At 39.4% G+C, this 24110-nt stretch overlaps 1 protein-coding gene across 1 annotated transcript; it reads right to left on the bottom strand.

The window, feature by feature from the left end:
- Positions 1 to 3141: 3141 nt before the first annotated feature.
- C6H12orf40 (chromosome 6 C12orf40 homolog) lies at positions 3142 to 23136 on the bottom strand. The gene is made up of 14 exons (XM_052790954.1): positions 23131 to 23136; positions 21449 to 21503; positions 20628 to 20677; positions 18387 to 18522; positions 17370 to 17502; positions 16805 to 16871; positions 13679 to 13879; positions 10341 to 10447; positions 7258 to 7790; positions 6944 to 7016; positions 6203 to 6263; positions 5557 to 5623; positions 4367 to 4449; positions 3142 to 3765 (listed from the first exon to the last, which is right to left on the bottom strand). Exons 1-14 carry the CDS (start codon positions 23134 to 23136, stop codon positions 3142 to 3144), a joined length of 2196 nt encoding a protein of 731 aa, XP_052646914.1.
- Positions 23137 to 24110: the final 974 nt, after the last annotated feature.

Below are 24110 nucleotides of genomic sequence, written 5' to 3'. Positions count from 1 at the left end.
TTAATTACAGGTACCCTTCTGTCCTTTTCCCCAACAAAACTCAACTTAAAATTGATGCTTACCAAACACAGTTAAAAACATATACATTTCTGTGACCTCCCCAGAGGCTTAGCACACTGCCAGAAAGATTAACATGGATGAGAAAGGAGCATCTCTGGCTACACCATTGCCTCACAGAAAGCTGGTGGTGCCTGGATGTGTATAGTGGGATGACGGTCATTACTGTAGGTTACAAATGTCGGTGGATTAATAACATCGGCTGCTGAAGTATCAGCTGAAGAAAGCATGATTTGAGGCTACCTCTGAGAGAGAGGAGATTCCTCTTAAACCAAACTCAGCTGTTCCCAAAAGTCATGAAAAATCAGGTGGAAGAAAGCACCTGAGCAGAGGGGGAGACTGTTGCTGAGATAAGGAGAAAGCATGATTCTCTTCTAATGCAATAATAGTAATGTAAATACTTCTCTAGTGGCTAAAAAGAGCACGCTGCCATATTTATCTTCATTGGCAGCACACATACCACTACAAAGATAGTTTTCTTTCTTCTGATTGCTTTGCAATTACAGGTAAAAATCATAAGGTAATTGGATTTTATACACTCTCATCCAAAGGCTTTAGAACTTGATTATCTATGGTGATTGACATATCCCAGGTGATGAATTACTGCATTAGAGACATGTATGCAACTCTCATGTACAGCCAGACAGAAAGTGTGTGTCTGGCACTGAGCTGTGTAATTTCAGCCCTTACTGGGAAATGGTGCAATCTAGGCTGGAACCAGACAAATTTTGAAAACTTCTATGTTAGTGACTGAAGTGAAAATAAGCTATATCCACTGAAAGGCTCTAAATTATGAGAGATATGAGAGATAACTTAATAAAGATGTATTGCTTCACTTGAAACCTCTACACACATATGTCCATACAGTGCAACAAGCTCTCTTTCCCAGTTCTGACCTGCACTCTTTGTCCCATAGGTTCACAGGAGCAGACTGGGAATCAGTGCCGCTCAGCGGCTAGCTCTGTGGATCAGGAGTACCTGCCTGAACTTGGGTAGCTCACTTCGCTGTAAACCAAAACAAAATGTAAAAGTTCCAACAATGGTGCCACTCTCGCAGAAATCAGGAGTATAACTTCCATTGCAAGTTAATGGCAGTTTACCTCACGTTGGGTCACTTCAGCATCTCTCTAAGCACAGCCACCAGAGAGCTCTCTGGCCATGTGGCAATTTTACATCTGCCAGTCTAATAAAAAACCTCAAATCTAAAGTATAAAGCTGGAGCTTTTAGCTGTAACATTCCATTCACTGGCCTCTGCCACAGCATATTGCAGGAGGCGGGCAGACCAAGTGAGTTAGAGCGGCATTGGCCATGGGGAGGGTGGTGAAGCTGGAGACGCACCACTGGAAAGGCTGACAGGTACGTACCAGGCATGGGATTGCTGGGAGAATGCACGCCTTAGAGATGTCCTAATTCAGGCCAGCATGGGCAGCTGCTGGCATGGCACAATCTGAACGGGCTTTGTAACAATGAGCCAACAACTGTGCCTTACAAACCACTGGTAATGGCTGAGCTTTCAGCAAATCATCGCTGTTACTCAAATAAATTATAGTTCCTGTGAAGAAGATGAACATTGCAGTTTCAGATAAAAAAATGGTTAGAGAGCTCACTTTGACAATAAACTGAGAGAACCTAAAAAAGAAAATCTGCTTATGTCAAGCCTTAGGAAGTGGGCAGTGAATTGGCTAAATGATAGTTACACATTTCAGAAGTCTGGCTCTGCAAACCACTTCCCATGTATGCAATTTATATATATAAAAGACAATGCTATTTTCTTCCAAGTACAGAAAAGTCCACTGAAATTTCTGAGACACTAATTTCAAAATGGCATAGCCATAACCTGCAAACTGTTGAGCAATGTAGACCTTCTTTTAAAAATGCCTCTTAGCTTCAAAAATAAAAGCTGGCAGGAAACACAGCCAATACTTTGATGATAAGAACAGAGGCAAAGAATGGCGACAAGTCTCCTCAGGGCTCGGTGACACACAGCCCTTCATCCACAAAACTTTTTATTAAAAAATGTAGAAATAAAAGAAACCAACCTGGTGGGAAATAGGGCAGTGAATCTTTTAACAGCTGTCTCCAAGGGAGAAAGCACAACATATTAACCTTACAAAAGCAAATCTCCTGCACTGTTTAAGGAGTAGTCTCCAGCATAGCTTTTGTCCAATCCCTGTTTGTAAAGAACAGGATCCCTGCACACAGCCAGCTGGCTAATGCCAGTGTATACACACACACACACACACACACACACACATATATAAGATAGATAGATATGTAAGTAACAGTGTATGGATATATAAGTAGAAGATGTCAGTAACAGAGTGAGTCCCCCCTTTACTAGGAACTTTTTTAGAAGGAAAGAATATAACTTAGAAACAATATTATCAGAAACTTTTATTTGTTGTGATTTATAGCTTCATACAGATACTGAAATGAAGAGGAAAGCATTTCAGATTTTCAATCTGCAGGCAAAATACAGAAACAGAAAAGATTCGTCAGTATTAACAGCCAGAGAATGAATCAGTAGATCTCCTATGGGAAGAAAATTAAGCATATTTTTTGGGGGGGGAATTAATAAATTAGTTCTTCTTAAATTACATTCTATTCTATGTGTGCAGATGTACATTTTCTGTTGTTTCCCATTTTTGTATTTAGTACAAACGTATGGCAAAGGCTAGTTTGCCTGTTAAAATGGTTAAGAATCAGACAATAGTTCTGAACTAAGAGCCACATCAAATATGTTTTGAAGTGAAACAATCTTTCCATTACCTTCAAGAGAAGCAAAGTCAATCCCAAACTACAGAATCCTATGGACATATGGTAGGAAAGCCAACCAATTCCTAAGGTTTATATTTACTAGACTATTGTAAAATCCTATGTTAACAGTTGGAGATCTATACAAATCCGTAGTTAGAGATAGCAGTAGGTAGATAGAAGTCCATAGTTAATAATAATTTAAGGCAAACAAACAGCCAAAAAACATTTTGTCTAACCAGGCTAGAAGAATCAAAATATGCCAGTTAAATGAAACACACTGAGAACAGAACAAAACTTCTGTATTTTTTACGTGCCATTCTAGCTGGTCACTGCTTATCTCCCTCCTTCATTATATCAACGTAGTTCAGCACCTCTAGAGTCCTTCTGCCAGCCAAACTCAGATACTCGGCTTCAGAAGAAAACGCCGCTATTCCTGCTGCGCTGCCCGTGCCCACAGGCTGCAGCACCTCATGTGCTGGCATTTTGTGCCCTCCAGCGGTGCCTGCGGTGCTGGGCAGAGGGACCCCCCCTGGGCTGCGGGCAGAGGGGAGGGAGCTCCCACAGCTGCACACCTGCATGGAGCCACACTGGGTGGCAACATCCACTTTCTCTACTTCTGTCACAGAGCTCTCGGTCTGCGACCAAACTTCACACCTGGCACTGAGAGTGACACGCTCTCTTTTAAGGGCTGGGTGTAATGAGCTGCCCTCAGATGGGGTGGTGTGGTTTTTATTTTCCTCCTCTGTGGCACATAAAATAGAGTCTTTCTCCTGAAGACGGTTTGCTTTGTCTCTAGTCAAAACACTGCTGGGCTGGAGAGGCATGGTTCTGGTGTGAGAGGTCTTGGGGGGCTCTGTGCTTGCTGAGGCCGAGACTAGGCTGGTGTCGTTGATCTTCAAGGACTGTTCATTCAGATATTCCTTCTTTTTGACTGTGTCTTCTTCTTCAGACTGTTTGAACAGAATTGTGTGAAAGCAACTGTTTAAATAGTTCAATAACTAAGGACTAAGTTAATGACTAGCTAATAACTAAGTTAATGAAATAAACAGAAAGGCCAGAACTGTCTGGTTTTGGTTGTTTGGGGTTTTTTTTCATTCTTTCTCCAAGGGTGCACTCCTGGCCTTTGTTGAAGACAAGGTGAGTAAGGTGGACCTTTACTCTCACACAAAATTTATATTATTACATTGTGGCATTTTTGTGTTCAAGAATGGCTGAAAAACACACAGTGTGTCAAATCCTCCTGCCTTACAGGCGTGTAATGTAAGGCAGCTATACATCAACGAAGAGCGCAGAAGCTTGCTTAGCACCTCCCCACAGTCATGTTACTGTAATTCTACAAGGCCTGTGTTATCAAAGGACCAGACCACACGTCTGTGAAACTACTTAGGAAAATTTACAGCTCAACATTTCTTGTCTTCCTCATGCATGCAGTTGCCTTGTACAAAACAAAACCATAAATAAGATTCCAGCTACATCCACCCTTAGATGCACTCAGGCATACAGATATCATTCAAATGAACCCCTGCAAACCTATAAAGGGGCAGTACCCACTATGTCAGGACTAGAGCTGAAACAGCTCTCTGTCTGCCTTGGAGAGTAGCAGGGGGACTGACTGCTGAGTGAGGACTCCACATCTGAAAAAGGAGATGAAAAGGAAAGAAAGCTTACTCACCAAAAATTCCCCAAACATCCAACTCTCAAGTACAGCATACAGAACTAAACATTACTACTTCTGGTGCACTTTTAAGATACTTTTTAAAGAATAAATTGTTAGCAAGGTCAATCTAGTTCTTGGCAATAGCCAATTCTTTTCCTCTCAGGACAACACATCTTAACAGAAAGTGTGAAATGGGTGCCCCAAAGCTTCAGCTATGCTGTTAATCAGCAGCCCGCACCAGCAGCAGAACTGTGCTACCCAAAAGGACGAAGGACTCTGTAGAGCAAGGGCAGGGAGAGAACGCAGCAAACACCCTGCACATATTGGCTGCCATACAAGCTACATGTTTTTTTCTCTTGGAGGTCCTAGTGAGATCTTCTGCTCTGAAATGCAGCCAGCACAGCTGACCACTTCAGCTACTGAGGGAGCAAAAAGGACATGGGATCTCCCTGCTGACTCCCCTCTGTCCACATGTGGAATGACAGCATATAGTCTAGTGGAAGAGAATAAAGATTAGTAAAGACTGGACCAGTAAAATGGCACATGTCAAAAATCTAATGAAGATATTAATTAATACAGAAAACATGTCCAAGTTTTTTTTCCAATCAGCTGAGGGCTGCAGGAATAGAAAGAAAGAAAATGACTGGCATTTACTTGGCAGTTTTACTATATGGTGATGTTAGTAAACTTGAGTTGTGATGTTCAGATTAATACTCTTGACCTCTCTCATGGATTTTTTTTTTTTTTTTTCAGCAGTTACCCCCTACTTTCAGACCTGGCTTTTCAGTTTAGGGGACAACTTTGGAGGAAATGGGACAACGAAAAATATGTGTGTAATACTCACCAGAGAGAAGTTAACCTGAATTTACCTCTTCAACGTAAAGCAAACACAGATAGTTCTTGGTTACCTGGTAATGCTAGTCTTTATACAGCGCTGCATGAATCAAAAATACAAGCCCTCATCAAATGTAACATCCTAAAAAGATCAAAAAACACTTCTCCCTGGCTTTAAAAGTAACTGTTTCCGTTTCACATGTGGAGAAAAATCTGATTTTTTAATTAATAAGGTATAAATGGTACTAACCCTTCTCCATCTCGTGAAGATTGGAACTCCCTCCAAACTTATACTCTTTCTCTTGTGCTGTTGTGAACTTTTAAAAATAATTAAGTGTTAATAGTGAGGATTCAGCTGGATCAGCACCTCAGGTTACATGAGGAACATTCAGTTTCTGTATTACATAAAGGAGTCACTGCACTGTGCTGCAAATTATTTTAAGAGGTACAAAACCCCTGAGCAATACTGTATGTACCTGGGTGACTTCTACGGGCAAAATATCTAAAAGATTCCTTATATGTATACTGGCATAAAGCTCCTTTACAATACTGAAGTGTCCTGCATACAATGTCTGGGCACTGCCTCCAGAATCTGATCCTAAGGGTTAATGGGTAACTTAGTTCTTACAAAATGTATCTATTTCAGGCATCAGCTTGGGTGTGAATCAAACCATGTAAATTATGGCCCTGAAAGGGCTATCTAACTGAACCACTTAACTAGAAGCTGTTCTTTCTGAATTCCTTATATAAACCATGATGAAAAAGAAGCTTCCACAGAAGTTAATTAAGTGAAGCTAAATTCAGTTTCTAAATGTTGTGGACATTCCTTCTACACCTTGAATGAATGGTGCAAACAGTAGGTTTGACAAAAAAAATATGTCTCTTCAAAAAGTTACCTCTTCAAATCCAAAGAGCTGGTTCTGTCTCCAGGCTGATTCTTGTGCAGATTCCTCATCACTGAGGGATGCAAACACAGAGTTCTCTGGTAAGTGATTTCCTCTCCTGTACTTTTATTTTCTTTCCAAATTAAAGTCATTACTGGTGACTTCTTTGTCTTCAATTTTTATTTTGTCTTCAGTAACCATGAAATGCTTCCCACTATTGAGATCATTGGACTTATTTCTGAACTTGAGATTTTACACCAAGAATCTGTTTTTCACAAAATTTACTTCTGTTGAAATGCAAAATGTAATATGAGAGATGACAGAAGATAGTGCTGCTTTGTAAAATGGAAGGTGCTATGGATTGGACCCTTTGATAAAACCATCTTTTGTAAAACACGGGGCACTTACTTACTTACATATGCTAACTTTAGCCCAGACACTAACTTCCTCTGTAGTCAGTGGAAGGAGACAGGGTCTTTTAGAGGGCAAGTCAGAGCAACAGCTTAAATTCAGGACTCAAAACTGTCCCATGAAGCAGTCTTTCTCTGTACTTATTATAGGCAGATGAACAATGGTATAAAGGGCTTACCCGTGCATAAGTTTATTCACTACTGTTTTCACTGGGAAAACATCAGAACTCAGTAATACTGTTTAGAATTTTGCCTTCATGTCCTATCAGCAGGATTTCTCGAATTCAGCAAGGTCTCTACAGTTATCACTAGTTAATGGATTGATAATTTCTACAGCACTCACCTTTTTTTTCTTGAATAGTTCTGCACATTCTCCTTTAAATTAATCTGCTGGTCATGGTGATAAGCAAATGTCTCTAGAAATAAAAAAGGAAGCCCTGACTTTAAAATGCAATTGCATAAATGCAATTTGAAAACAAATGCTTCTGTCAGTTTTTAAAACTAATTTAAATAATTGGATTTAAAATTAAATTACTGCATTCTGAAGATTCATGATATGTTTTTGGTCAGGGCAGATATATCTCTGGTTATAAAACCACGTGTCTTTAAAAGGAGAATAAAAACCAGAATATATGTTCTTAAAATATTGTCACGCACCAATTTTTTCAAGGTTTGCTGTTTTTTCTTTCTTTTCAGAGGGTATGAAGTAGTGCTGCCCCTCATGACAGTCCTGCAGGTGGGTTTTATGAAGTTCACTGGTTTTCTTGTAGCTTGCACTTGAGGCATTGTTACTTTTAAGTAAAACCTGTTCTGGAGCTGTGAAAATGCCTTCAAGGTGTCTATCTACAGAACTTTTTTTTGCATTCATTGCAGAATAATCCTCTCTACTATAATAAGGATAATTTCTGTTGGTCATTCGATTTCTATCATCAGGATCAATGAAAAAAATGGCAGTACTACTTTGGTTAACAACAGGATTAAAATGCTTTGTGGAAGGATTATTATGGGTTAGTTGGCTCTCATCTTCAAACAGTGCCAGAAAGGAAAAATCACTTCCATCTTTGGGAGGCTTCAGTTCTGCAGTTTCTTTCACAACATCAAACAATGGTTCTTTCATTCCTTCACTGTTTTCTGATTCATTACTGGTCATTATCACTGGATATTTCCTGGCAGAAGTCATATAGTCTAGCCTGGGGATGGAGGATGAGGTGGAAGGGGGGTAGAAAAGAAAAAATAGTTTGCTCAGTACATAAATAAGCAAAATACTAACTGCTAAAACAACAAATTATGATAACTTGGTGATAAAAATCTCAAAGACTTTACTGCTCATCACACTTGCTTTTGTCCCAAATGTACATTACTTCAACTGAAAAAAGTGTTCTGTATTTTATTTCCACTTTATAGTAAGGTTGATTTAAAAGGAGTTCTGTTTCATGATGTCTCCAAACATACCAAGACATGGAGCACACCCGAGTAGGGAACTGTGATTTATAAAATCAGCCACAGTATGTCACTGCTGCTCCACCAGCTGACCAAAGAAGGCCACTTTGGGGGAAAAAAAAAGAAAAAGAGGAAAATGGCTTCTTCCTTCATAAAAATAGTTTGTTCTTCGAGACTACAGTTCTCTCCTACAAGCCCATAAGCAGCTCTGTGTACTCCTTAATTCCTGGTCTTTTAGCAAGTGACTTCCATTTGTACTTGGGTTCATTAATCCAGGAGGCCCATCAGACATTTTCTTTTGCCCATACTTCCCTACCCCACTTCTGATAGTAGTGGTTTTGAAGATGCTATCATGCTAGCATCCTTAGCATGAAAGCTATCATGTTTTCACTTACTTGGCTCTTAATCTAACATTTTCACTGCTTTTTTTTAGGCTTGATCTGCTGACTGACCTTTCAGAAAATCTGAGCAACAAGTTGAGAGGCTTCTAAAGCACAGACAATTGGCGAAAAGGCAGCCATTCAAAAAAATGCCCTTTCTTTAAAAACTTTTGAGCAATGCTATCAATGGAACTTGAAAACTGAAATGTAGTACAGAAAGCTCTTACTGGAGAAAAATTCTATAATGTTTTGATCAGCAAATACTTGGAACTGGATAAAGAGCCTAGAGAAGTTAAATGAGAAAGTAGTGTCCTCTACTTACAGAAAGCTTGCCAGAACAGTTTTAAAAGGCTAAACACACTGGAGTTTGTTTCTCAAGAAACCTGGATAGATCTACGTGAGGAAGGTAAAACCATTTTGTGAAGCAATTCAGAGGCTTCTTCTTCACTCCAGCTGAACATTTTGTAACGATAAATAAAAGTTAGTAGTAGATGAGGAAATAAGACATCTAAAATTTTTAGTTAATATTTAATGATCTTGAGGCACCACAGCTCTCAGATGTATGCACATTGATTACCTCATCAGTGTGTTACAATTACATTAAACAATTGTATAAGTTTATACTCTACTTTTCACGTACAGCAAAAGAAACTCCCTTCCCAGGAGAACTGCCAGCTCTTGAGGTCTGAGAATTTATGGCTACAATGGGTGAAAACAAAACAAGGATGATAGAAAGAAATGGATTTGAAGAACAGTTGGAAAGGAGATGTTAGTGAGCCATGAATGGGCAGAGGACTAAGGGAGGTGCCATAAGCAGATGAGTGCAGGCCTGAGGGCCTGTGGAGAAATGAAAGGGGAGACGTAGGCGAGATAACCTTATGTAGGGCTTTAATGTAAAGCTATTCATTGGGAATTCACCAAGATATACAGCAAGGTGAATGTTATTTTAGGTTTTGCTGGAGAAAGCCAGGAGAAGCTAGGAGAAGAGAGAAAGAGAAAGTTAAGGTGGCTAAGACTGGAAACTGATGTGTTCATCTAGTTATCATGTGGTCATTGAGCTTATCAGTCACTTGACTCCCCAGGCAAACAGGCTGTAGGTATTTCAGGAACAGCAAAATAATACATGGCCTTTTTATGGCTCTATCCAGCCAAAGCTAGAGACTGACAGGAACTTTCAACCAGATGGCAGACTTACAGAATAAAAAAAATATATAAAGATTAGCCCTTTAAGACCTCTAGATCCAAGGGAAGAGCCACTGGAAAGAAATTGAAATAAAATGTTCAGTGTAAATGAGTCTGGCCCTAAACCCTCTGTGATTAAAAAGATTTTTAATCAGTGCTTACAAAAAGAAATATATTCTAGATTTCTATCCATTCTTTTAAAAAGAAAATGTATATTCTCATAAAGTATTACTGAACCAATTCTAAAAAAAAAAAAAAAGCGCTATAGTAGGATCACATATGAACATATGAAAGAGAAGGAAAAAAAATGCTTTGTTCCTGGAATCCCAAATGTAAACAATGTAGGTGAAGTTGCTCAATTGCTACAGCATCAAGGTCATCAGAAAAGCACTTGCAACAGTGACCAGAACTAATGAAAGCTGGGGCAGCTACCCTCCCTGCGGCCTCTTAGTAAATCTATGCTTCTCAGGCGGGGTGAATTCAGTAACACCATCATGTTTGTGATGTTACAAAAATAGATCATGGCTCCAAGTGCCTACCTAAAATTCACATTTTTCTGCCTTTCAACAAATTTAAATATCTTGGTACATTCGGTCTTTCCATTTAATTTCAATTTTTATTTGAAAAGCACCAAAAATCAATGAAAAATCAAGTAGCAATAAGCTTCATATTATCTTAGTATTCTTCTTACTTAAACTTGATTGTTATTTCTCTCTTTAAGGTAAAATCACTGCCTACCTACGCAATGGCTTAAACAGTTCCTGAGGCACTGTACCAGACTTCCTGAAAATACACTGGCTTGGAGGTTTTGTAATCCAAGGGTCTTGATCAGAACTATTTTCTGGCTGAGAAAACAAAGGCAGCTGTGAAACTCTGAATATATATAATAGTTACAGTGTTTAAAACTTTAAAGTTGGGCTTGCAAACAATATACATGTTTTCCCACTATTTTTACTTCTGTTTATCTTTACAGTAGAAGCCCAAACCTCCTTACATCCTGAATTCTGTATAACTCATACTTTTCCGTATTTGCATATCACTTTCCTTTTAGCACCCCATCCTCCCATAGTATGAACAAGCTTGATAGACTGTAACAAGCTGACTGTTCCACTGAAGATCACATAATTATAGAAAGCTGTTGTCTGGAAGGGACCTCAAGAGGTATCTAGTCCAACCTGCTCAAAGCAGGGCCAGCTTCAAGCTTATACAAGATTGTTCAGGACTGAGATTCCACAAACTGTTTGGATGGCCTCTTCTGGTGCTTAGCTACTTTTGTGACAATATTTTTTTCCTATATGAACAGAATTTCCGTTGTTGAAACTTGCAACTTTTACTTCTTGCCATTTCACTGTGTACCTCTGGCTCTGTCCTGTCTGTCACTGTTTAGACTGTGGAAGACAGCAGTTAGTTCACCCCACACCCCCATAGCCTTCTCTTTCCCAGGCTATGAAAACCCTCTTCATTCGGTCTCTCCACATTCATCATGTGCTGCAACCTCCTAACAACTTTTGTGGCCCTTCATTGGTCTTGCTACAGTTTGTTGATCTCTCTCTTATACAGGGTGTCCCAAAACTGGACACAGTATTTCAGATGTGTTCTCACATATGCTGCACAGAGGGAAATAATCACTTGCCTTTGACTGCTGGGTATGCTCTTTCTTATACAGCCCTCTACGCAGTTGGCCTTCGCTGCTACAAGGGCACACTGCTGACTCATGTACAACTTCTTGTCCACCAGCACCCTCAGGTCCTTCTCTGCAAAATTGCTGCCTACTCAGTCAGTCCCCACCTGCATTGATGTGTGGCTTTATTTCTCCCAAGGTGCAGGGCTTTGTATTTCTGTGTTAAACCCTATGAAGTTCCCGGTGACTTTCTGCTTGTCAAGGTCCCTCTGAGTAGCAGCCCTGCTACTCTAATGATCACTCTGCCAATTTGGTGTCATTCATGAACCTGTTGAGGTGCTGAGAGTGCATTCTGTCCCATTGTCCAACTCTCTAATGAAGATGTACCTGACTTGGAATTAATGTCTGGAGATCCCTGCTATTACCAACCTGTTGCCAATTAGACTTTAGCTGACAAACAACTACTTTGAGCATGATGGTAACAGCCAGTTTTTTACCCATCTTATTGTCCACTCATCTGGTTCATACCTCCCCACTTTGGCTACTAGGATCCCATGGAAAACCTTGTCAAAAGCCTTCCTAAAGTCAAGGTAAATAATATCTGCTGCTCTCCCTTATTCATAGAGCTAGTAATTTCATCACAGAAGGCAATCAGGTTCATCAGGCATGGTATGGCCTTGGTAAATCTATGATGGCTGTTCCCAATCACCTTCTTGTTCTTCATGTACCATGGAGTTGCCTCTGGGAGGCCTAGCTTCATAATCCTTTCAGGGACAAAGGCAAGATGATATTCCCCCAGATCACGCTGTTTTTGCAGATGGGCTTAACATTTGTCTATTTCTTGTCACTGAGAAGCTTTCACCATAGAAAGCTGAGGAGCTGATCACCACAGTCTTTCGAAGATGATAGACATCTGCCCCGCAGTGATGTCTTAGGAAAAATTACTTTACTGAAAGGGTTGTCAGGCATTGGAACAGGCTGCCCAGGGAAGGGGTTGAGTCACCATCCCTGGAGGTATTCTAAAAGTGCGTAGACAAGGCACTTCAGGACATGGTTTAGTGGCCATGGTTGATGGTTGGACTCAATGATCTTAAAGGTCTTTTCCAACCTAAGAGATTCTTTGATTCTATGATTCTATGTTATCCAACTCCCTCAATATACTTGGATGCACCCTGTCCAGTCCCATGTATTTCTTTATGTCCAGGTTACTAAGGATTCCCTAACTTGTGACTTCACTGCTGTTTTGTACCACTCTCCCCAAAACTCTCTACTGAGCTTGAAGATGTACCAAAGAGCAGACCTTGTCAGAAAAGCCTGAAGCTAAGTAGGTCTCGAGTGCCTCAGACTTCTCCATGTCCTTTGTCACTAGGTCTCAACTCTATCTAGCAGTGGACAGCATTTTCCTTGGTTTCCTTTTGCTGATGACATACCTATAGAAGTCCTCCTTGCTGCCCTTCTCATCCCTTGTGAGTTTCAGTTCTGACCATCCTAATGCCACCCCTCCAAGCTCAGGGGATGCTTCTGTATTCTTCCTGGGCTGCCCATCCTTCCCTCCACACTTCCTTTTTGCATCTGAGCTCTGTCAGGAGTTCCCTGATTCAGCCAAACTGGCCTCCAGGACCTACTCATTCTCTTGCACATTGAGGTGGACTGTCCTTGTGTTTTGAAAACACCTTTCTTGGGCTCCTTTGTCCTTTAGGTCAGTTTCCTGTGGGTTTCTGCCTACTCCTTCCATGAACAATGCAACATCTGCCCTTCTGAAGCCCTGAAGTACTCCTTCCTCACTTACCTCAAGACTTTAAAATACCACTGGTGATACATATAGAATTTGGTTTATTATTTTCAATAAATAATATATTTTCTAAAAATAAAGCATATTATATTTGCTCTTACTTTTCTAAGGATGATTCTTTTAAGAACCTCAAAGTGAACAAAAAGAAAAAAAATAGTAACATGCATCAGAACAAATAACTTTCAATCATTTCTTAAACTTAACTTGAATTAAACAGCAGGCTTTTCTCAATCCCTTTAGGAGCATTGAGAATACTGTAAGAACTGTGTTCCTCACTGAGACACTGCATCATTACAAATTAGGTCACAGTGATCACCTGGGATCATACAATACCCAGTTATACTAATTATACATTTAAGAAAGCTGTATTTATAACTAATACATTTAAGCTTTCTTTAACCAACTTTACAAGCAAGAAACAAAAGAAAGCCAGTGGTATGTGACTAACTCTCTTTCTGCAGATATCAGTGATACTGAGAGCTCAGTGAACAAAAGCTCAAGTTAAACATATTTCATAGCAATTAAACAAATATATTTGTATATATGGAATATTCCTTGCCAGCCTACAAGAAATGTTGATCATTCATAATTGTCTTTACTATTACACTAATTCTACACCCCAAATAAATGAAAGTTAGTTTAAAATAATTCTGTGGAAATGACCTGGTTTTGCAGCTTCTCTTCATAGGTCTGTTCCCAAGTGTTGTCCATTAGGTTTGTGTTGAAATTTTCTTCCGAAAAGTGTGTACAGTTAGAGGACCAAAAAACAGAAGAAGACAATGGACAGGCACTAAAAGCTCTTGCTATGTTGTCTTCATGTTCCATACTAGAGTCAGCATACATTAATTCTGTTACATGTGATAACTAGACAAAATATAGCAAAGAAACATTTATTTATCTAAAACTGTTTTGTTGTAAGCATAAAGTTCCAAGTAATCAAACCTTTCTATATCTTTTACATCTCTGCACATATACCACATGCAAGAGAAAATTTTCATGTATTCTGATATGATTTTTTCATGAAAAACATAGGGTAATAAGGGCTAATTTCAGGGAAACACATAAGTACCTACTTAAGTTGAAGCATGCACACAAATGTTATCCTGAGGAAAGATGGGTATAAATACATTTTTAGCTTTAGATGTGTAGGTAAATGATCTGCTGACTTGGTTCTTAAGTAGTAAAATGAAGAATATTTTACTCCATTGAGCAGAGAACTCCAGCATGTTGTGATACTAACAATGCTATATCAAGCAGATCAGAATGCAAGGAGAAATTTGAAGGCAAAGCTCATGAAATGTCACTGTATCCATAGCTACATGGAAGTAATGCCTGTAATCCAGCTTATCAAGCGAAAGCAGCACAAACTACTAATGGAGTGCAAAAGTCTTGTACATTAATTGCACAAAATATTTGTACCACAAAACTGTAAGTTTCCAGAAAGCTGAAAATTATGAATTGTATAGCCCCTCTTTCTGCTTAATAAAGTGAATACATCTTAATTACTTTAATTGGATATACTTCAACTTACAAAGATTTTAAAAACAGTTCTTTGCAACATACAGGCCTTAGACTTTATTTTTTGATCCATACATTAAATTAGATTTCTGGATGTGCAATACTGCATTATCATGTGTTTTGACAAACTGATGTAAATCTGTCCATAAAAGTGGAGGTTGAAGAGAAACTTAGCTATCATTTTGATCCATTATTTCTGGCCACACTAAATCTGAAATATGTCCTCTCTGTCTTCAAGAAACAGATGAAAAAGAGTCATAAGGGAAGGCTGACTTAATGCAATATCCAAGAAAGTAGTGGCAGCTCACGTGATCTTGGCTAAAACACATTAGACAGCTAAACTTTTCACTCATACTAAGTAATTCTTCCTGACTCAAAAGAAAGGAACTTCTAACACTAGAAAAACACCTGTCTCTCTCACTCTAGGAAAACATGCTTTGGCAACATGAATGGGCCAAGAACATACAGAACAATACTGTGCAAGCATCTTTTCCTCAGAGTCCTATCTGATACAAACAGCCGGAGTTAGTGGAGCTATATTATCAAGCAAGTCTGAGTAACGTAAACTGTCTTCTAACAGATTTACTAACTTTTTTGTTGTTGTTGTTGTTTAGTTGGGTTTTTACACAACAGTGGAATGGGTCATTAAAAAAAAGCCTAAATTCCATCTAGAGAATGTTTTTCACTGCAACCTCAGTGAGTGTATGAACTTCCCAATTGTATCCACTGAGACTTGTACTTAAGTTCCTCTAAAAACTCACTTTTGTCTATGCTTCTCACATTTCATCATTTCCCATTTCTGCATATTGTTTTTAATTTACCTGCTGTTGGCCTCAGTCTCTTTCCCATAATCTCTGTCCTTTGTGACTAGCTTAGAGCACAGATATTCTTAAGTATTTTAGAAAATGCCTAAAACAAGGTGAGATTTTCAAGAAATATGTAAGAAATAGCATGAACAAATATAAAATATGATTGGCAAATGTATTGGTTTTGTGTGGCAAGGTTTTGGTAGCGGGTGGGGTTACAGGGGTGGCTTCTGTAAGAAGCTGCTGGAAGCTTCCCCTGTGTTCGACAGAGCCCATACCAGCCGGCTCTAAGACAGACCCGCTGCCGGCCAAGGCCGAGCCAATCAGCGATAGTGGTAACGCCTCTGTGATAACATTTTTAAGAAGGAAAAAAGTTGGGACGGCGGTATTCGGCAGCCGGAGAGAGGAGTGAGAACATGTAAGAGAAACAACCCTGCGGACACCAAGGTCAGTGAAGAAGGAGGGGGAGGAGATGCTCCAGGCGCCGGAGCAGAGATTCCCCTGCAGCCCGTGGTGAAGACCATGGTGAGGCAGGCTGTCCCCCTGCAGTCCATGGAGGTCCACGGTGGAGCAGATATCCACCTGCAGCCCGTGGAGGACCCCACGCCGGAGCAGGTGGGTTCCCAAAGGAGGCTGTGACCCTGTGGGAACCCCGCGCTGGAGCAGGCTCCTGGCAGGACCTGCGGATCTGTGGAGAGAGGAGCCCACAGAGCAGATTTTCTGGCAGGACTTGTGACCCCGTGGGGGGCCCACGCTGGAGCAGTCTGTGCCTGAAGGACTGCACCCCGTGGAAAGGACCCATGCTGGAGCAGTTCGTGAAGAACTGCAGCCCGTGGGAAGGACCCACGTTGGAGAAGTTCGTGGAGGACTGTCTCCCGTGGGTGGGACCCCACGCTGGAGCAGGGGAAGAGTGTGATGAGTCCTCCCCCTGAGGAGGATGAAGCGGCAGAAAATAACGTGAGATGAACTGACCGTAAACCCCATCCCCGTCCCCCTGTGCCGCTGGGGGGGTGGTAGAGAATCCGGGAGTGAAGTTGTGCCCGGGAAGAAGGGAGGGGTGGAGGGAAGGTGTTCTGAGATTTGGTTTTATTTCTCATTACCCTACTCCGGTTGATTTGTAATAAATCAAGTTAATTTTTCCCCAAACTGAGTCTGTTTTGCCCGTGACGGTAATTGGTGAGTGATCTCTCCTATCCTTATCTCGACCCACAAGCTCTTTGTTATATTTTCTCTCCCCTGTCCAGTTGAGAAGGAGGGGGAGTGATAGAACAGCTCTGGTGGGCACCTGGCATCCAGCCAGGGTTAACCCATCACAGCAAATAACATATCAATATAGCCTTAAAGAGGAAGACTTCACATGTTTCAGTATCCATGAGAATTGGTCACTCTTTGAAAAATCACTTAAAAATACAGTCATTGCTGCACATTTTTAGCTTTACATCAGTGAGAACAATAAACTACTTACATTATGCTGGTATTTTACTTTCTCTGAGAGATGCTGCCTTCTGCTGTCCAATACTTGCTTTTGTAACCTTGTAAAATTAATAAAAACAGCCTATGAAATACAAGATATAAGATCTATAAGATCAAAAACATTCTGAGTATTAATTTCAAAATAATTTAAGAATATTTTTCCACACATCCTAAAAAGGCCTGATTCTTTAGCAGTTATGAGCAGCCAGTGTGTGAGGCAGTCACTTTAGAGTGTCTGAAGTTGGATAGGAAAACAGTGTAAGTGGAAAATGCTGTTTGAATACCCTGCTCTGTGAGATAAACAGTGTATATACCTGACATGAGTAAAGAAACTTTTTTTTTTTTTTAAATCTCTCAGCTTCATGTACAGTTTTTTATTTAGAATACATTTATTTACTCTCTCATAGTATCACTGGAATGCCAGGAGTGATTGTGAAACTTTTTCATCTTATAATCATATATTTATGTTTACTTAATACCCCAAATATAAGACCATCATGAAATAACTTTTCCAGAACTTCATTATAGCTTAACTACTGCCTACTTGATACAAGTACCTGTTCTGGATGTCATCTAAGTTTGACCTATGTTGCGTACGTAGTGGTGACACAGGAAGCTCAATGTTGTGCCTCCTAACAGGTATTTTTACATCTTCAGTGATATCAATGTGGACTGGCTTCCTCATGTTCTCTGCAATGAAAGTATTTGGAATGTCAGCGGTGGGCTTGGAGAAAGTTTTAAGCTTCCTGAATTTTCATTAGAGTACAAAAGCTGTTGTTTTAGGTTTCTTAATACATTTAAAGCCACATTTTTTGCTTCTTTTGTTACTAGCAATGCAAGAGCTCTATTCTAAATGGCATTATAGTATAAAATTATCTATGGTCAGCTGCTGTGTGTAGACAGGCTCTGTTGCCCTCCTCAGTCACCTTCTAATCTTCCTGAGCACAGGACAACAAATTCTCCACAATCTGGTTTATGAATATGTCACAGAGGATAAGTATAGAATCATAGAATCTTTTAGGTTGGAAAAGACCTTTAAGATCATTGAGTCCAACCGTTAACCTAACACTGCCAAGTGCATCACTAAACCATGTCCCTAAGCCCCACATCTACGTGTAAAGAGTCGGAACTCAAGTTGTAGAGATGTTTTTTTAGGAGCTTAATGATGGATTTTAAGAAAGATACTCTGGGTAGAACTGACAGACTATTCCAAATGCCCCCCAAAAGTTATGAAAGAGGAAGTGGAATACAAATGGACCCATTCAATGGCAAAGGGTAAAAGAAATGGATGTAGGGTAAAATTAATGAATGGAATGAGGAGGGTGCATAAGTGTAGAAGGCTTTAAAGGTGAAGTAGGCAGTAGGCAAGGTTACTTGATTCCTCTTATGTCCTGACTTTTTATTCAATCATAATTTTTGTATTTACTTACAATTTGTTATTTAAAAAATAAAGCAACACTTATTTGAGCATTAAGTTATAAGTGGAAGAACAAGAACTAAAATAATAGCAGTAATAGTTAAGGATAACTGATTCTGTTAACTGTGAAGTCAGAACACTGTTACACTAAACTCACCGGTGTTGTCTTTTTTGGTTGATATCTGGTTAACAACATATAGATTGAGGAGATCTAAACTGACTGCTGAACTTTTAGGAGATGATACTCCCACAAGCTTCATCTTTGATTTAAGTTTCTTCTTTTCAAAGAATTCCTAAATTTTTAAAAAGAGAGAATAAGTTTTTGACAGAAGCTTCAACAACACATTAGCAGCGTATATAATTCTTTTGAAATTAGCATGCAAGACTTAGTAAACAATTCCTAATAATAAAAACACATGATTAAATCTCTCTGAATTATCACACCGTCTACTGTTATTTAGTTTATTTTTATTGCCTTGAAAAGGACTGCAAGCATAATTTGCTTATAGTCAAAATAAATCACTGTTCTCTTGATGCCAAAAACTTAGTCCTTAAACACTCATGCTTCAAACTTTGCCTATGAGCATTAAAAATATTTCTTTAAAATAAAAGATATACCAAAATGCTGCAAGGAAAAAGTCCTTAAAAAATTTAAACTCAGGCTTTTTAGGCAGCTTATAAACTAGTAGGCGAGTAAATCACCAAGATTAAATACACACAGCCATCTATAATGACACAAAGAGTTTATTGTTCTCCAAATTTGTCTTTCTCAACATAGAAAATAGTCTTGTGACAAAAAAAAAAAAAAAGAGAAAAAAGTAAAGAAGTAAAGTAAAAAATCTCTAAGACTGGGACTTCAGAAAGGCTTTTTGATGCAAGGAATAAGAAGAGATATGACTGACACTTCGAGTATATCAGGCAGATAATTCTGGAAAATTTAGGAAACAAAAATCTCCATTTTGTAGGAGACTATTAATAATTGTCCTAAAATTATTAGCATCAAGCACAGCAGATGAATAAATAAAACCAGTATGATTTCTTTATTTTAACCACAAGAAGGATATTGAAAACTGAAGGCAATGCCAAAACACAAAATAGCATTGGCTTTTCTTCTGAAATGTAATTCCTCTCATGATTGCAGGTTATCTGTAACTAATATACCCAACATGTTCGTTGGTAACTATTTTCCAGTATAATTTATTATATCACAATCTTTAGCTTTCTAGGATGTTATCATCTATGGAAAATACCTGTTCTTCAGTTAAGAGGAGTATCAGCAGAAAAGTAAATTCAGCTTGCGTACTAATTAATACTTCAAAATTCATATTGCTTTGGAGTCCACACTCCCAAAATGCATCCATGTCACTTCAGTGTCCCAACTATTTTCTTCCCATCACCTCTGAATTACTAAATTACTATTAAATGTGTAATAGCAATTACAAAATTACCACTGTGTTTAGTTATTTAGTACTAAATTACTAAACACAATCCTGTCTTGGATCCTTTCCTGTTTTCTCTCCTCCACTGAAGCAAACTACATAGTTGTAATGTAAATTATGTGGCTTAGACCAATAAATCCCTGAGAAAACGGGTATTTTGAGAACTCACAAGCCTCCAGGAGACTGGGAAAGCGAGGGAGACAACAAGCTGCTCAGTGCTCCCACATTCCCTTAGGCAAAGGTTTTCATTTCAGAGATTGTCTCCATACTGTCAGCCTGTTTTTCCTCCTCCTCCTCTATATGCCAATGCATCTGCTCTGCGCATTGTAGGGTACTAGCTTCGGTGGTGGAGCTTCCCTGTACTGTCTCTTTTTTCCCTGCTGCTGAGGAGGAAACTGACTTCTCTTACTATGGTTATAACTATTTTCTCTTACTGTTTTCTTTCTTTCCTGTTTGAAATGTCTTCTGCTATGCCAGGGATAAATTTGATTCTATTATTTCACTTTCAGATTCAGAATACAAATAAGTTGGTCTACTTTTGCAAATGCCAGAATAAAGTACTTCAATGAGCCTAACATTCTTTTATGTAGCCCAGAAAAATAGCTGTGTATATGTGTGTTAGGCTAGCTGACCACGTGGTTATCACTGTGAGGCTTCAAGCAAACCCATGTGTCAGCACATACCAACAAAATATAGTAACAGAAGTAATTCAGTAAAACTTAAATTGGGCACATTCATTCATTCATGCCTTCTCCTACTCCCTCCTCTTCCTGCTGGAATTCAGTGTAGTAAACCTAAAGACTTCTGCCCTAAAAGTTACATGCAGTCAGGCAAACACATTACAACTGTTATCCTAGAGTTTTGAGTCTCACTCCAAATGCTTTGAAAGTTTTTCCTAAGTGAATCAATTAAAGCATTTATGTAACAATATAAAATCCAAGATGGCTAGAACTGTTTACCTTTTGCTTTCTTCTTTCCTGCTTTAATATGATTCTGCTCCTGAAAGAGGCAAGTAATTATTTTTTTAATTGTAAAAGTATAATCTTGAGTCATGGCTTGAATTCCTTTCTCATCAATGGTATTGAGAATTTAGGACACAAATGTTATATTATGTTATGCTATGCTATGTTATGTTATGTTATGTTATGTTGTAATGGATCAAACGTTCAGGTAGTAAAGTCAACATATCTCTGTTGAAGTCCCTTTGACTGATTCTGGTTTACTCAGGTAAGGATAGGACCACATTCCATCTTAGGGCTACCAAATACATTGAACATTCTGAAGGAAAAGCTTTTAGGTATTTGACCTGTAATGCAGCATTTCATCAATTCTTAATTTCTTAAAACATTATAAGAAATCTTTGTCAATATATTAATTTCTCCTAATTTTCTTTGTCATGCTGCAACATAGTTATAAAACCATATTAGCAAAGAAATCAAAGGAGCACAGTACAAGTTTCTACCTTTGGGTACAGAATATTGTGAACATTTTGTAAAAAAGGTAAGAAAAATAGATTGTCACTACAAGTTTTATCGATCTGCTGTTGTTTGTGCAATATAGGAGACAGTTACACCTTAAACTACATATCTCACTTGTTAAACATAGTCTTAAATGAATTGCCTACAGGACATGGTGCATAAAATTGGAGCTCTGGGTCACTGCTGTGAGCAGGGTGAGCATGGCTGCAATCCTTGGGTCAGTAAGATTAGGACATTTTTAGGGGAGTTAGAAATATAGAGTATCCCCTTGGAATTACATTTTTTTCTTTTTCTTTTTTTTTTTATTGTGCTGAAAGTTAGAACACACTTTCTAAACATATGCACGTAACATTTACCCTAGCAGTGGGTAGAAGCCCCAGTAATGGATAGTTTTCCTGACAGCTAAAATGCAAATCCCAGACTCAGGTGAGGAATCCTGACAGATAATTAACAGCAGCAGAAAGCAGCAGGGTGATTTGCTATTTGCTAAGTGAGTGCAGTTCTCCTACACACTGCTTTTTCTTCCAGACAGAATAGTATGATAGACAGGTGTTTAGAACAAAGTTAGTGTTGGATTTTTTTTTTTTTTTTTCAAACTGAAGCTCTCCCTTTCCCTGCTTCACATAGGCAACTTTCAGAAACCTCATTTTGCTGGGAAGACTTCCAGATGGATATGGCATTCTTTTAGTTTGATTCTGCATAGAATTAGGATGATTATAAAGCTGTGTTTAGTAAAGCTGCTTTCAAATGGCTGACAAAATCTGTGAGGTTTAAATTTCTAGTACACAGGCAGATGGCACAGCACCTAAAGAAACTGAATATCATCTTTTTTTTTTAACATTACAACTCAGTTGGTGATTATTTTACTATTTCAGTGAATCCCAGTTAACTATACATCTTTCTCCCCAAATGGTAATCACTGCCATTCACGAGGGCATGAGGAAAGGCCTAGGCAGCAGAACCTCACCCAGCCCCAGTCTGCAGAGAGATATTAGGCCCAAACGTGAGCCACCCTGCCTGGTGTGGGAAGGCACCTGCGTCTCCTCACACAGTCTGGCTCAGGAGGGGACATGGGGACTGTCACACACACCATGGCCTGCTGGTCTGTGAGGGGACACCAGAGCTGTTACACACACCATGGCACTACTGGTCTGTCAAGAGACACTGGGGCTGTCACCTGCACCATGGCTGTGCCTGGTCTGTGAGGGGACACTGGCTCAGCATGGAGCCATTTCTGGCAGCCTTTGAAGAGTTTCACTCACCGGCTGCCACCAACCCAGTTCATTTTCTGCTGCTGAAGAAGGAGGGAGGGTTGCTGTGTGTGGTGCTGGGGATGGAGAGGGGAGGCAATGGCCACCACAGGGATGGTTTGCCACCTCCCTGCAGGGCCTCCTTCTCCCTGGGAGTGCCAGGGCAGCTGCTCTCCATGCCACCAGGCTGCCCAGCACTGGCAGAGAAGAGGGAGAGGGTGGTACAGGGACAGACAGCAAAAGGAGGATGCAGAAAGCCCAGCGGGGCAGGCTAACGGGGAGGAGGCAATGCTCTTGTTGCTGCCACCCTTCCTCTACCACTGGCATTTCCATACAGGCTGCTGCCAGAAGCCATTGCCCTTTTGCAAGAGAATCACAAGGCTCTTGCTGTCCCAAGTGAATCAAATTCACAGTTATTGGAGTGTGGTACACAGGTGTTGTTGTTTTGTCTTTCAGGCCCAGCTTGTCACTGCTACAATCACCATAATTTTTAGGGCAAGAAAGGAGCACCTTCCTCCCCATCCTGCTCTTCCTCAGGTATTTTAGGGGCAATGGGGGAATCGATGAGCATTTTCTACTAGTAGGTGTTGTTGCCCTTCGAGCTGCCCCATGAGCTTTTGCTTCTAAATAGCGACAAACCCTTGAGGAGGGATACAGAGCTGCAGGTGCTCCCTGTGCTCCCAGGGCAACTCAGCAGCAACGCAAGTCCCCTTGCTCCCTTCCCTGTGACTTACTGCCATCGTTTCAGCAAGTGAAAGCACCCATTTACAAAACAACCATTAAAATTCTGTATTTTTCTTTTCCTGTGGTGTTTCTTTACTGAGTTATCGTTAGCCTAACATTTTTCAGGGTACTAATGTTTGATTGCCATTAGTACAAGAATGTGAAGAGTGCTCAGAGCAGATATTAGGAGCCTAATATTAAAAATTACCCAAGTTTTTTTCTTTCTAAAACTTTTAATTTTGCGAGGGTGTCTATAGAATCCACAGCTAAAAGATTATAGAAGTGAAAAGATCTGCTTCTCTAAAATATCACCAATTAAACTGAATAAACTTATTGGACAGAATATTCTATCGTCGAGATATCGCCAGTATTTCTGATTAGTATGCATAATTGTTTCTTGTAACAACACCAGATTAAAATCTTCATAGTAAAATATATCTATATTTTAAGTGTGTGTGCCTCTAAAGCAATTATGACAGATGACAGACTGAAAGATTATTTAACTCATTTCATCACCTGAAATAATCTTTTTTATTTTGTTTGCATTTCCATGTAGTGTAAATGTTTAACTTGTTAATGCTATGTCTAAGAGGTAGTTTCAGGCATGACATAATCAAATCCCTTTTACTTTTGTTTTTCTAACATATGATATTTTCTGTACCACCCTTACTCTTACTCTTCCACAGCATTATCTGGATTTAAAGGAAAAGACTGCACTTGTCTTTATGTTTGATTTATTGAATCTCGTAGTTAGCAGTAGTTTGCAGAAACCAGGAAAAGTGATGTGGCAGCTTCAATTAATTATTTTCTGCAGATAAAGCTAAAACACCTTTCAAATGATCATAAAATAAAGAATCGGTTCGTTCTTTGATGAAGGCAAAGTAAACAGTAGAATAAGGCCTGAGATGCATATGACTCTAGATTTCCAGTGTTTAAATATTGCATCTTGACTGTCAACATCTGAAAACTTTGAAATAATTGATTTGAATTT

Source organism: Harpia harpyja, chromosome 6 (genome assembly GCF_026419915.1).
Source record: "Harpia harpyja isolate bHarHar1 chromosome 6, bHarHar1 primary haplotype, whole genome shotgun sequence".
In the NCBI taxonomy this organism is placed as follows: Eukaryota; Metazoa; Chordata; class Aves; order Accipitriformes; family Accipitridae; genus Harpia; species Harpia harpyja.
Note: the sequence above shows the minus strand (reverse complement) of the source record. Positions and strands in the feature narration are given on the sequence as shown.

Excerpts from the sequence above, each read along its gene's own strand:
- C6H12orf40 (XM_052790954.1), bottom strand. Across the intron at positions 16,872-17,369 it reads TTAGATGACATCCAGAACAG|GTTACAAAAGCAAGTATTGG; the intron begins GTACTTGTATCA and ends TAATTTTACAAG. Across the intron at positions 3,766-4,366 it reads TCAGCTCTAGTCCTGACATA|TCTGAAGAAGAAGACACAGT; the intron begins GTGGGTACTGCC and ends CTGTTCAAACAG.